This window comes from Miniopterus natalensis, chromosome 9 (genome assembly GCF_054644295.1).
Source record: "Miniopterus natalensis isolate mMinNat1 chromosome 9, mMinNat1.hap1, whole genome shotgun sequence".
Lineage (NCBI taxonomy): Eukaryota > Metazoa > Chordata > Mammalia > Chiroptera > Miniopteridae > Miniopterus > Miniopterus natalensis.
Window position 1 is genome coordinate 12,498,226 of NC_142089.1, and position 14,425 is coordinate 12,512,650.

Consider the following 14,425-nt stretch of genomic DNA (forward strand, 5'->3'; position numbering starts at 1 on the left):
CAGGGTTTGGAGTAACGTGGGTGAATTCTAGGGACTGATCTCTTCCCTCGGGTCCAGGGATCTCGAACTGCGCTCCTCCTTACCCAAAGGCCTGTCCTGAGCCATGTTGGCTGCAGCTCCACCTTTTCCCACACCACCTGCCCAGTCTCTCCTCTTTTTCCAGCCACCAAAAAAGAAGGAAGGAGGCTCACTTACTTTGTCTGGGGCAGTGCAGCCGCTGGGTCTGGGTCTGCGCCTGTGGAGAAGAGCAGAGGGAGAGCCAGCCCGTCAGGCCGGAGGCTGCCGGTGGACTCCCCAGGGGTGCTAGAGACGGGGCCTGGCCAGCCTGGGTGCCTGCAGGGCCCGCCTCCCTTCTCCCAGCCTCTTCACTGTCATCAAGCTCCCTTACCTGTCCTGCGTGCACCGCCCCCACCCGCACCCCCATGGCCCACATCCCAACTCCAACCAGAACCAGCGGCCCTGCCTGCTCTAGGCCTGCCCCCCACCCCCAGCTCCTCAAGGAGTCCCTTGTCCCCAAGGCTGCAGGAAGTTCCTGCTAGTCCGGTCCCCAGTCTTTCCCAGATGACAAAATCAAGAGCCCAGAAGCTGCCATTTAACACCAGCCTTATCAGGGCCTTCCCGCCTCCAGGGCCACCCGCCCTCCAATCCCAACTAAAGGGAGGCTGCTCCTCTGGCTGATGTGATTCCCTGGGAGAAGCTATGGGGGGGGGGGGGGCGGCTCCAGAGAGCTGGGCCAACCACTTCCATTTACTATGTGCCAAAGCACACCAGATGCTGCAGGAATGCGAGGAATCCCAGTTCCCAGGGGAGGCAATGGAATGCAGCTTCTTCCCAATGGCTTCTCCCTTCCTGCTTTCTGGGGACAGCAGAGGGACCAGAGGCATCACTGGGAGCAGGGAGCCTCCACCCCAGCCCAGAGGCCTGGAAATGGGAGGACCCAAGGCTCCCAGAGCACCTTACCAGTGACCGGGGCAGCGTCGAAATCGATCAGTGGGGCGTCTGTGTACTCTGGAGCAACGCCTGGGACACCCAGGCCCGCACTGGTGTCCTCGTCATCATCACTATCGTCAAACTCAAAGGCCTCTCCAGGGTCGTCCTCCGCCTCTGGGGAGGGGCCTGGGCCTCCTGCAGGAACCAGCTGATCCCCTGGAAGGGAGGAGGAGTATTAGCTGGGCTGCAGGGTCCCAGGGGTAGGCCAAGGGGGAGGTGGCTGGAAATGGGTGAGCAGCTCTGCAGGTCTAAGCGAGGGATCGAGAGCAGTTCCCAGAGACTAGATTAAACCCACGCCCAGGCCAGATGGCCTTCCGTGCCCCTGAAGTGTCCTGTGGTTGGGTTAGAGCTCTAAGGCAGATTGCCCTGGCCCATTTGGCTCCGTGGTTAGGGCGTCGGCCTGCAGACTGAAGGGTCCTGGATTCGATTCCGGGCCAAGGGCACGTTGCAGGCTCGATCCCAGGCCTGGTCCAGGGCGTGTGCGGGAGGCAACCAATCAGTGTCTTTCTCCCTCTCTCTTTCTCTCTCTCTCTCTCTCCCTTCCACTCTCGCTGAAAAGCAATGGAAAAAATATCCTCAGGTGAGGAAAAAAGTAAATAAAAACTAAAAAAATCAGCAGATAGGGGTGGACGGAGAGGCGGAGCGCGCGAGCTCCACGGTGAGTGTGTGTGCATCTGTCCTTGAATGCGTCTTTCATACTCTTGTTTTCTATTTTCCTATTTTGTAAGTAAATAGGCGATTTGTTTTTATATTTATTTTTTTTAAACCAAGCTCTGGCCATTTTTAATAAAGGACAGCTTTGCACGATTTACTTCTCACCTGTCTGTTCTGGCGTGCTTTTACCGATGACAGAATCACCTGGGTCCGTGGCAGCCAGTGTGTGTACTCTGTAGCCTTTTCCACACGCTGTGCCCAATTCAATGTCATTGCCACGGCAGTGACGGACCCCGACATGGCCTAGGGCTCCATTTCAGACCTCTCAAGGCTGGACAGGTGCTCATGAGGATGACCAGCCTCGCTTTGCCTGGTCTGATCCTCAGACTCTGCTTGTACCCCAGCACGCACTTCCCACTCCTCATAACCCGTTGGAGCTTGGAATTGATCAACTTCCGTGACTTTTCCGTCTCTTTGCGGCCACCATCCTCCTGCCTTAGGTGCAGGATGGCCCCCAACCAAGAGCAGCCGCCAAGATGGCCGGGGAAACGAGAAAGCAACAAGGGAGCTGTTTAAATGCGTCTGCACGTGTGCAGGTACACACGTGTGTGCTTCCATGTGTGCGTATATGGCTGCGAGTTTTGCATGTGTGCCAATGAGCACATGCAGACCCGTTCTGCACCCTGCACTTTATTTGCCATAAAACACAGCTGCCTGGAAGTGTCTGGAGCCTGAAGGTACCAGCTCTCAGGTGCCAGGGCACAGACTGGCTGGGGCAGGGCTAGGGGGCCGTGCTCCCAGCGTGGAGGTCTGCCCAGTGCGGCCTCACGCCCTGTCCCTCCCTCCTGGGAGACCCCCTTCCTGCCCATGTCCTCCTGTTGTCCCCTCAAAACTCAGTTCAAACAGAGGGACTCTCCCCGCCCCTGACCCCAGCCACCGCCCTAACTGAAGGAAGCCCTGTCCCCCTTCTCTGTCTTAGCCCCCTGCTCTCTTCATCCACTCCTGTAGAGCATGTAAGGGTGTGCTTTGTGCCCATTCTCACTCCCCTACCAATCTGGGGCCCCTTTAACGGGCCAGGTCCTGGCCTGGCCCCGGGTCGGAGCCCAGCAACTTTCATAAACAAGTAAAGGAATAGATTCTTCATCCTGAAGTGTAACAAGCCCTTGCCTTTCCTCCCACTTCACCCGCTGAGGTCCCCAGGCTTCGTCCCTAGAATCTGAGGCAGGACAGAACCTCAAGCATTCACTCAGCCCATCCTGTCTGGGCCCCCTTCCAGCTGTGTGGTTCTGAGGCAGTCACTGCACCTCTCTGAACCTTGGTTTCCTCCCCTGAAGAATAAAAACAGCCCCTACCCCATGAGGCCAACGTGCACATGGACTGAGATGTAGGTCAGGTTTCTCAGCCTCGCCACCGCTGACATCGAGGCTGTGTAGTCTTTGTTGTGGGGACACTGAGGGCCCTGTAGTAGCACTCCTGACCTCCACCCACGAGAAGGCAGTAATACCCTCCAGCTCTGACAACCAAAAACCTCTCCCCATATTGCCAAGTGCCCCCTAAGGGACAAAATCGCCCCTCCTTGAGAACTGCCGGGTAGATGGAGGGCTGGGCATCGTGCCTGGTATTTGTGTTACATAATAGCACCTGTTGTAACAACCGCCCCTCCCAGCCTGAGATCCTTGAGGACAGGACTGCCTGGTCCATGTGTGCTCACGGGTGGAAGACAAGTGCATGGGCAGGGAGGTGTATGGAGCAGAGAGATGGGTAGATGGACCAGCAGACAGACAGATGGACAGATCTGATTCCAGCAGTCTCTCTGACCAGAAAAATCCAATCCCTCCCCGCACGGTGACCTGGGGGCCTCCAGAGCAGAACATTTTAGGTGCAAATATATCAAATGCAAGAAGCCCCTTCCTCAGCTGCTTTGCTGCGGCAGAAACCGAAAGCTCACCCTCCCTCCCCAATTGCTATGGGATGATGACAGGTGGAGGCCATTGAGGTGGGGACCCAGCCCCTCCTGGGAGCTCTGGAGACTCCATGGGCCAACATCAGCAGGTGGACTCCTCTGGGCACAAGCTCCTTCCCCAGGTGTGGAGAAATAATCACAGCTGAGAGCCTAAAATGTGCCCCATGGAGCTCCCTGTTGAAGCCTCACAACCACCCCCCTTTCACGCAATGGAGCCACAGGGATTTCCAGAGCTAAAGTGATGTGTCCTGCTAATAAGTGGGGAGCTGCATCTGAACCCAGATCTGGCTTTGCTCATGCCCCATACTCTTTCCACTAAGCCCTGCTGCCTCCTGGAAGTCGCCTGAGCCCTTGCACACCTGGCCCCGTGATGATGCATTAGCAAGGGAAACGCAGGGGCTGAGTGGGAAGCCAGGTTAGTGGTTTTCAAGTGATAGTTCTCCACCCCCTGGGGGGCCATAAAGTCAATTAGGAGACTCTCAGGCAGCATTTTGTTTTGTTTATGAACTGCTTATTTTAGATGTTTTTAAATATTATAATATTCATAAAATCACATTTAGTATTACTTTTGATATTGTCTTTTACACTTCTGTTTCAGTTAATATAATATATAAAACTGTCTCAGCTTCATGTAATGTGTGTATGCAGCCCTATTCATGTGTGTGCATGTGTGTGTGTGTGCATGTGTGCATGTCTGTGCGCATGTGTTGACATGTGTGCGTAGAACCTCCTACTGCTCCCTCGCTCACTCCACTCCGGCCACACTGTTCTCCTTGCTGCACCATGAATGCTCCACACAGGCTGCTGCCTCAGGATCTTGACCCTCTCAGCTCCAGGGTCCAGAATGATCTTCCCCCAGGTGTCTGTCTTCTACTCTCCCCTCCTTCAGGTCTTTATCACATATCATCTCCCAGCGAGACTGCCCTGGCCCAACCTGCCCATGGAGACACTGGGGCTCCCTGTTAACCTTGCCTGCTTTACTCTTCTCTGTGGCCCTTACGAGTATGTGACATGCTCAAAGTTTCATTTATTTTACTGTCTGTCTCCTCTATGAGAAAACAGCCTCATGAGGGCAGGTATTCTTGCCTATTTCATTCACTGTTGTAACCCCAGCATCTGGTACAGTGCCCAGCACATGGTAGGCACATAAGTATTTGTTGAATTCATACACACATACACACTCTCACTCCAGTTGTCATGTCTATGGGTTGTGGGGATTTTTAAAATTTAAAAAATATTGAAACAAATGACCACAAAGTCCCTGCCCACCATTTCTGGGCTATAGGATACAGGCCCATCCTGACTAAGGGGGCTCAGCGCCCTGGTCCCTGCCTACTGGGATCTGCTGGGCAGACAATGACTGGGAGGGTTTCCCTTTACACTGGCCGGTATCACTATAGTGACTACAGTCAGGCCGCCTGGGTCAGACTCCAGCTCTCCAGCTCACTGGTTGTGTGAGGGTCAAGTTAGTTTACCCTGCAAGCTGCAGTTTCCTGGTCTGTAAAATGAGGGTAATAGCAGTGAACCCTCACAATATTTGTTTACACAAATACTTATGTGAACTAATACACATAAAGCACCTGGTGCCAGGTATGCGCTCACTGAGTGTCAGCCATTCTTATGATGATGACTCTATTCATTACCACTGTCATTACGTCGTCATCATCACGTTATTATTATTATTATTATTGTTATTATTACTATTGCCCTGAGTCATAGCCCAGTCCTTGACTGGGGGTGAGATGGGCAGGCCTTCCCCACTCACAGGCCAGGCCCAGACCATGTCCAGGGACTCGGGTCATTTCCGCACCTTCTCCTTTTAAGAGCACAAACGGCCTCAGTTAACCCATCAGTCAACACAATCACGCCCACATCCAAAGAACTGGTCCAGCAGCCCCTGGACCAGGAGGCTCAGGGAGAAGATGGGACCGATCAATGTCAAGGAGCTCAGTGAGGGGTGAGGCAGGCAGATGCAACAGGAAAAAAACATAAAACCCCAGAGAGTGAGCCGGTGCTGAAAGAGAGGAGGGGGCTCAGGCCAGCAGGGGCCTCGGGCACAAGGCTGCCCTGCACAGAGCCCTGGGGATGAGCAGAAGTCTGACAGGACCAGGTGAGGACAGGTGTTCCCAGCTGAGGCCACAGCAGGTGCCAAGAACAAACATCCAGGAGCCCAGTGGAGCTGAACACGTGAGCAAGAATGAAGGGGCTATAAGATGACCGAAGAGATGTTTCAGGGAATCTGAATTTTATTTGGTAAGACGACAGGAAGCGCCCAAAGAGGCCAAAAATGGCCAAGAGCCTGGCTCGACCAGATGAAACTAGCCAGCGATATCAGACAGAGCTGGAACAATAAATGTCCATCAAATGTTTCTTGGATGGAACTGAATGGATTTAATCATAAAATGAATTTGTTCTCTTTCCACGTCTGGCCCCCTAGGTAGGTAGGAGAAAGGATGCAAGGTGATCATGGCAGCAGGGGCCGGGGGGTGGCGGGGCATCCTGGGACCCAAAGTCACAGTCATGAATCAGGAGATGCCCTTGTCCCCAGTGCTGTTCCCAGGCTCCTGAGACCCAGGCAATCAGACATCACTCCTTGTCAGAAGGAAAAATCAGGAGGCCCATCCCTGGATAACTGACAGCTGAACTGAGCCCTTCCCACCCATCTGGACAGGTGGCACAGCCAGAACTGGCCACACACACCTTTAATTTTCCTGGACAACCCCCGTCCTCGGGAGAGCCAACCCCAGAGAGGCCAGGAGGCCGGGACCCAGGAAGCCACACTGTTGTGGAGAAGGCAGGTCCGCTGTGCTGACCCCACCCTCCGGAGAAGAACACGGCTCAGTGCAGAGCACGCCGCACACGCAGCATCCTGCCAACGCCCCACGGTGACAACAGCTTCCATTCACTGATCGATCAGTGACCACACACCAGAGCCTTACCTATATTTAAGCCTTGCAACAACACAAGAGAGGGTGTTGTTACTATCCCCAGGTTAATGGGTGATGAAATGGAGCCACAGAGACACCCAGTCATCCAAGTGGCAGTGGCAGGTCAGGTTGACGAGAATGCCCTCCTCGCTACCACTCTGATGTCTGCCTCCCCCGATGGGGGCAAGAGGACAGGAAGCCAGGCCCAGGGGGTGAAATGGTCTGGGTCCAGCTCCCCCTGGGTGGGGCCTGGATTCCACCTGCTGTGTCTGAGGCCCCACTGCCCTGGTTGCCAGATAAAACACAGGATGTCAAATTGAATTCCAGATGAACAAATAATTTTATTAGCATAAGTATTTTTTGTTTTGGTGGGGTTTTTTGGTTTTTATTTTATGCCAACTCTAGAAGGCCTACCGCTGCTAGATGACCTGACCTTGGCACCTTCACAGGTGCCAGATGGCCCAGCCCCTTCCCAGCAAACCTTGGGTCCCCACCCTCAATTCAAAAGCTTCATCTGCCAGCCCACTTCTTTCCCCAGGTGGGCTCTGCCCATCTCTTCAGGGGATCTTAAGGACACAGGTAAAGAATCAAACCTTGTCCAGAGCCCACTCTGAGGAGGAAATTATTATTTCCCTGTTGCAGACACAGAAACCACAGGGGTAAAGTCAGTTGGCCAAGGTCACACAGCTAACAACCAGCAGAGCCAGATTCACACCCCGGGGTCAGCCTGATCCCAAGCTGGTGGCCCTCTCTAGCCCCCACAGCCCTGCTCAGAGGGGGGAAGTGCAAGAAGCCTAGGGTACAGTACCTATGGCAGTCTGTGGAGGGTTGGAGGAAGCCATCAGACGAAGTCCAGCTCAGATCGGCACCGTCCTAGCAGCTCGCCTGTGGAAAGAAGGCCAGAAGTCTAATTAGATGAAGTCCAAGGCCAAAGCTTTGGCAACAGAGAGGGGTCACTGACTCACGACCCGCGCACTCCAGCCTGCTAGCTCTCACACTCCTTCCCCAGCAGCTCCAGGAGCACAGCACAGCCCAGAGAGGGCTCAGCCCTCGCCCATCATAAATCATTAACCCAGAAAAAACAGCAGCTGCAGAACAGTAACCCCAGCTTCCCAGAAAGCCCCAACCACCACTGGCCTTTCTTTTGACCAATGCCAAGGACCCTCAGGAGCCCCCCCAATGGACACGGAGGCTGTTTCCAGGTTTTTGATGTTGTAAACAATGCAGCAACTAACATCCTCCATACATAGCACCTTGAGAGAAGGGATGCATGAGCCAAGGGCACATTCCTAGAAACAGATCAGCTGGGTCAATTCTGACTGAATGCAAATTGCTCTCCACTAAGTGTGAGACTGTGCCTTTTAGCCCCACACTGGAAAGTCTCAGGACTAAAATTGTATCCCCAGCAAAGGGCTTGGGAAAGCCAATGAAAATGTCTGCAGGCCCCTTTGCATGCTGCAAAAGCAAACAGCAACTGCACAGCAGCTACCTCCTCCCTGCAGGCTCATTCAGAACCACTCAGGAAGGAGCAGGGAAACATATACCCATTTTACAGCAGGAAGAAAGGAGGAGCCCAGCCCAGGCTCCTGTGCAAACTGCTCCTTAAATGCAGTTTTCTGATGATGCAGAAACTCAGGCTCTTCCCCCCAGGCCAGAGAGTCTAATGCCAGCCCCTTCCTCCTCACCCTTCAGGGCTGATTCCCACCCTCCACTCCAAGCCCAAGGCTTCCCCCAGAAAGGAAGAGAGATGCCAACATTCATAAAGCGGAGCTTTATCTGCATTATTCCATTTACAGATGAGGAAACCAAGGCTAAGAAGAGTAAGGCACTGCCCCAGGTCACAGAGGCAAGGGAACAGGGGACAACACTAGCAATCAGTCAGAGGGTATTGACCCCCGAGCCCTACTCTCACTCCTTTAATCACATGGCCTCCCTGGACTTTGAAGCTGGAATCTGGGGGGTGTCTGTTATAAGCTAATCTGGGGCAATGAGGTCCCCAGGCAAGGACACAGACTGGCAAGCCCCATGCATGCCCATAGGCATGTGGCCACCACTGTGCACACACCTTCCTTAGTCTCACAGGATGTGGGCAAGGGAGTGGGGATGGCTCAGAGAAGCCCAACGTCACCACTAGAGACCCTCATGGTGCAATAGTTAGGGGAGAGTCCAGGCTACCTGATACCACCTGGGTACCACTCAGTAGCTATGACACCTTGGATGAGTTACTTAACCCCCATCTCTGGGCTTCAGTTTACTCTCCTGCAAAATGGAAATTACAAAGTACCCACCTCAAGAGGTTATTAAGGAACTAAAGAGTAAAAATGTGTAAAGCTCTTTGGGAGGTCCCTGGGACACACTGGTCTATGGCTGTCATTAACACTCAGGGCATAGGCTGTGATGACCACAGTTCTGCCTTGGGAGTCAGGGACCCAGGCTGGAGTCTCAGCTCCACTGGCAGGCAAGCTGAGCCTCAGTGTCCTCATCTGTAAAATGGGAGTCCTACTGCCTGCCCCACGGGACTCCCAGCAGCATACTTGAGGTCAACCACAAAGCCCCAGGGCACGCTCAGTCAGCGCCAAGATGCTCATCCTTGAAGCTGTCACCACTGAAATGGGGGACAGAAAATGGGACTGTGTGTCTGGACTCTATACCCCAAAAGTATAAGGTACCCTAGGGGTGGCTCACAGAGGGACCCTGAGATCCCAGGGCTTCAAACTGTGGGGATCTGGGACAGCAGCCTGGGACAGCCAGATCCACCTGCAGGCTGGGCTCTGCCTGGTCCTCTCAGTCACCTTGACCTTTCCTCGGCTTCTTAGCACCCAGGGCTTTGTCTCTATAAAGTGGAGACAGCACCTGCCCAGACGATCCCATGGGCTGCTACATGAAAGGAGTCAGGTCATGGGTGGCACAGACATGACCACAGTGGTTTAAAAGGTGACATTTGTTACTTGATCTGAGTTCAGGTCCCAGTCTGCACTTGCCGGCAGTACAGTGAACACCTTTCTCACGAGTCCCTGCCATGCAGTTCCCACGGTGACAGAATGAGGGCTGAGTGGGGTGTGCAAGGTACTTCGCACAGAGTAAGCTCTCCGTGCAAACCGGCCACTATTATCATTATGATGGTACAGCGTCATGCTTGGATGGTAGGGGAGTTTCTTCTCTTGGCTGGGGGGGCGCGTCAATCTCTTTAAGAGTGACTGCCAACACCCGCCAGGCAGGTAGATCCCCTGAACAGTGCCCTTCCCCACTACACTATTCAGAGTGGCCACATTCAGACAGGGTGAGGTGCAGAGGAGCCAGGGAGGAAGCCCCCAGCTCCTGGCTGCAGGGTGCGCCTCAGCAGGTCAAGCTCACTACCTGGACCACCCAAGAGCAGCCAGCATTAGCACCACCCTCCATCCTCAGCAGCCCTGCTCACCACGGCAGGTGTCTTCCAGGCTCTAATTTAACCAAAATGCTTAGTTCCCCTTGCCTCAGGAGTTCAAGGTCCACCCAGCCCAAAGGCCCATAGGGAACAGCTCCTTCAGCCTGCACCTGCCTCTCCTCACTAGCCTGTGTGACTCACCCCATCCTGGGCCATCTCCCACCCCACTCAGTTGAGTGGCCCCATCCCTCTTCCTTCTAAATGAGACCTGGAGAAATATATCTGGAGGGCTCCTGAAAGTCAGGGAGGCTGCAGAAGTTTGACCAGGAGTTTGAGGACAGGGGAGGCTGGCCGCTGGAGAGAGGACCCAGCTGGGGAGGAGGGGATGGGGAGAGGTCCAGGCAGGCAGAAGTCAGTCCCAGAAGCTGGGAAGGCAGCAGATGCGGGCACATCCAAGTCGGGCAGCCTCGCTAGAGGAAGGGTGGCTGCCACCCAGGGTTGCACTGAGGAAAACAAGGAATAGGTTCTGGCCCAGACACCCACCTCCATCTCTGGCCTCATAGGTACCCATGTCTCTCTCCTGGAAGCCAGGAAAAAAGGTGTGGGACAGGGGAACAGGACCACGTGCTTGGGCTGGTCAGGACCAGAGCTCCTCCACACGACTGTACCCTCCGAGAGGTCTCTCTGGCTTTTAGCCCTTGTCAGGCGTGCACTTGGCCAACCTATCCCCCACAATGACTGTTCCACAGCACACACCCTCTGACTCTTCCTCACTGCCTTCAGAATGAAGTCCAGGCTCTAAGCAAGCCCTAGATGATGCGCCCCTCCCCCTCCCCACTGACCCCTCTGGCCTCAGCAGCTCCCAGCCCGTGCCTGACAGGGAACTCTGTTCCAGCCCTCATGAAGCGCTGTCAGGCCCATGACCATGCCAACCTATCTTACACCTCTGGGCCTTTTGCTCAAGCTATTTGCTCCCTCTAGGTGGAATTCTCTTTCATAACCAGCAAGCAAACTCCTACTCAACCTTCAAAACCCAGACCCAGTTTCTCCTCTGTGAGGACTCCCCAGACCCATATCATGCTGTGGTTCCCAAGCCTGATTGTGGAGCTTTAAAAAAAAATGCATGTGTCCCAGGCACAAGATTCAGTAGCTCAGGGGTACAGCCAGGGAGTCTATGATCAAAGAGCACACGTGATTCTGGGACACATACAACCCATAGTATAACTATCTCCCTCACTAGACTGTGACCTCTTCTTTTCAGCTAGCTCAGTGTCTGGAGCACTGGCCCACATGCTAGACAACAGTTGCTGAGCTGCCAAGTCCAGAGGCCTAGAACCAGCCATCCTGAAAATCTCGCCCTGCCTGGGATCTACTCACTGTGGAGTCGGTGAGGCTAGGGCGTCCCTGGGCCTGGGGCAGCTGCAGGTGTGGGACTTCCTGCCCAACAGAAAGAGGAGCACAGTTCCAGGTGAGAACTTCAGCCCCCAGCTGTCCTCTGCTCGGTCCAGAAAGACCAGAAACAAGAGGGAGAGGTAGGGGTGCCAGCTGGACAGTGGAGAGAGCACGGCTAGTGCATGCAGGGTGGCAGGTCACCAACACACTGCCCTCGGAGGCCCCAGCAAAATGGCCATCTGCTGTGAAGTCTGGAGGCAGAGGGCTCCCAGGGGCTCTAGAGAGACCAGGTGCCTGGTCCAAGAAAACACCAGCGGAGCTATAGCAAGAAGAACATGACCAGAACTCAGAGCCCTAAAGAGAGAGATGTGAAAGGGCTCAGGCAGGGATCCGAGGGAACCAGCTTCAAACACTGAACCAGCTTCAAACACTGTATCTGCTGCTCTCCAGTGGCAAGGCCTCGGGAAGTGAGTCGCCTTCTCTGTGTCTCCTGTCCTCATTGGTCAGAGACAAATGGAAATGAAATGATGTCTGACAATGCTGGCAGGCTCTTAATAAATGTTAGTTCCCTTCCCAGAGCTTCTCCCACTGCTGGAGGATGCTCAGTGTTATCCCATTCTGCAGACTGCTCAACTGAGTCCAGGCTGACCGTCAATCAGAATCCGTGCCCTGCCCTTCGTGACCCTCATCGGCCCTGAGATCACAAAACGATTGTCCTCGAAATGATAACAGCTGACATCTGAGCACTGCCGCGCACCAGGCCTCATGCTGAACATTTTTCCATTTCTGTCTAATTTAATTCCCATAGCAGATGAGGAAAAGGAAGGTGACAGGCTGAAGGATGTCCCCAAGGCCATGCAGCTACTAAGAGGGGCATCACTGGGCTGTGAGCAGACAGCCAGGGCAGGGCCCCTGGACTACAAGCGCTGGATGAGTACATGGGTGAAGGGGGTGGGGCAAGCATCCTCCAGGCCCCAGGTCCTCCCCAGCCCATGGCAGGAGTCTCCAAATGCCAGAGGGACAAGAGGGCCAGCTCCTGCCCTCATCCACTAGGCGCCAGGCCACTCAATGGGCTTTCCAGGGGTGGGAAGGGGGAGGGAGGCTCTGAGAGGAGTGCCCTCCTGGTTGTGGGCAGGGGTGAAGCTTGGTCAATGACTGAGCCTCAGACAATGGAGGCTCTGTCCCACCAGAGTAGGCACCCCCAGCCCCGCCCTCCTTCCTCCTTTGACTTTCTTGGCTAGGAGTGACCCTGGTCAGTGATCCCCAGGCAGGACAGGAGGGAGTAGCCCCAAGAAGAGGCCTCGAAGCAGAGAAGCCCACCCACGACCCACCCCATACCCCTCCAGAGGGGATCCCCGAGGGCTGTTGCCTGGGAAACCAGAGCCAGCCAGAAGCTGCAAGGCCCTGTCTATGTGTGACTGGGGATGCCACCAGACTAGTCCCCAGCCCTTCTTCCTCCCCACAAACCCCAGGCACATTAACCCCTTTGTCCCCAGCTATCCAGCCCAGACAGGAGGTGCCAGGCTGAAGGGGCATGGGAAAAGTCTCCTAATATGGGCTGAACTATCCTGACCTCATCTCCTGCCCTCATCCCCAGAGGGCCCCAGATCCTCAGCTGAGTCCTGGGTGGCCCATGTGATAGGGCCCCACAGCACACACACTTGGAGGCCAGAAGGGAACAGCATGGACTTTGTGCTACTCCTTCACCTTTCTGAGCGTCAGTATCCACATCTGAAGCCACCTCTCAAGCAATTCAGCGCCAGCGTGGCCCTAGGACACTCATTCTAGCAGTGCAGCACTTCCATGCGAGAACCAAACCCGAGAGGTGGGCTTTGCTCCCCCCTTTCGCAGGCCGGGGAGCTGGGAGTCAGATGAGGCGGGACCAAGAAATGAAGCTGTGCCTGACCATGCAACTTAACAGAGTGGATGCAGGGCCAGAATGGACAGTCCAGGCTGAAGAAATGGCCCAAACAAAGGCAGAGAGGCTGGAGGGAGCTGGATTTTCCAGAAGGGCACCTGGAAGGTTGGGTGTTCTCCCCACCGCTCTGCCAGCCGGCTCCCTGGAGTCACCAGTGACCCCCATGATGCCGAATGCAGTGGTCATGCCTTAGCCGCACCTCAACGTCCCCATCACTTGGCTGCTCCCATCTCTAAATGCTCCCTCCACTCTTCCTCCTGGCCAGCTCCTGATCGGTCCCCTTTCCTCCACCACATCCTCAGGACATCCAAATTCTGGACCACTCCCAGGCTCACAACCCATCTCCACTTGTGCCTCCCTGGGTGACCTCGCCCATTTCATGGTTTTTAAGACCATCTCCACAATGATGACTCGACTGAGTTTCCCTTGGATCCACACTTCTGCCTGGAAACCAGCCTGCTCAACATGTCTGCCCGTGGCTGACTGGGCATCTTCATCTCAACATCCATCCAAACTCTTCACCACCACCGCTGCTCCTCCCAGCCTTCCCAGCTCACCTGATGGCAGCTCCGGCCTGCCAAGGACTCAGACAAAAAAACCTCAGACTCACCCTTGCCTCCCTCTTTCTCTCACACCTTCATCCTACCCATCAGCATACCTTGTTGGCTCTGCCTTCCAAATATGTCCTGAATCTGACCACTTCTCACCATTCCCCACGTCCCCCGCTACCACCTGGTCCAAACCGCCATCAGCTCTTCCTGGGACCATTAAAATAACCCCTTGATTGGTCTCCTGCTTCCACTTTGTTTTCAACACAGCAGCCAAGTTACTCCTTTGTTCAAACCCTCAAATGCTTTCCTACCTCACTCAGAGTGGAAGTCAGAGTCCTCACCTTGGTCTGCAAGGGCCTGCATGACGCACCCCCTCCCCCACTACCTCCCTGACTTCGGATCCCACCTCTCCCCCTACAGCTTACTCGACCCCCATCACAAGAACTACCGTGCAGTTCCTCAAACACCCCACACAGGCTCTAGCCACAGGGCCTTTGCACTTGCTGTTCCCTCTGCCTGGACACACACACATGGATGCTCCCTTACCTCCTCAGGGCTCTGATCAAAGGTCAGCATATCAGAGGCTTCCCCACCACCCTCTGTAAAATAGCACACACCTCCTCCTCATGCTCCTTCCCCTCCCCCAGCTTCCCTGTCTTCAAGGTA

At 54.8% G+C, this 14,425-nt stretch overlaps 1 protein-coding gene and 1 pseudogene across 2 annotated transcripts in view; both read right to left on the minus strand.

Moving 5' to 3' along the window:
• Positions 1-7,520, minus strand: part of ARHGEF10L (Rho guanine nucleotide exchange factor 10 like) — a 97,189-nt gene extending 89,669 nt beyond the window's left edge. Inside the window, exons 1-3 of one of the 2 annotated variants that reach the window (XM_087820203.1) lie at positions 7,343-7,520; positions 961-1,146; positions 196-235 (exon numbers count right to left, since the gene is read on the minus strand). In XM_087820203.1, coding sequence (XP_087676329.1) covers positions 196-235; positions 961-1,146; positions 7,343-7,376 — 260 coding nt within the window. In that variant the 5' untranslated portion in view covers positions 7,377-7,520. The remainder of the gene's footprint in view (positions 1-195; positions 236-960; positions 1,147-7,342) is intronic. The other variant, XM_016216070.2, reaches the window with a different exon arrangement.
• LOC107541777 (large ribosomal subunit protein eL30 pseudogene) lies at positions 1,731-3,064 on the minus strand (annotated as a pseudogene).
• Positions 7,521-14,425: the final 6,905 nt, after the last annotated feature.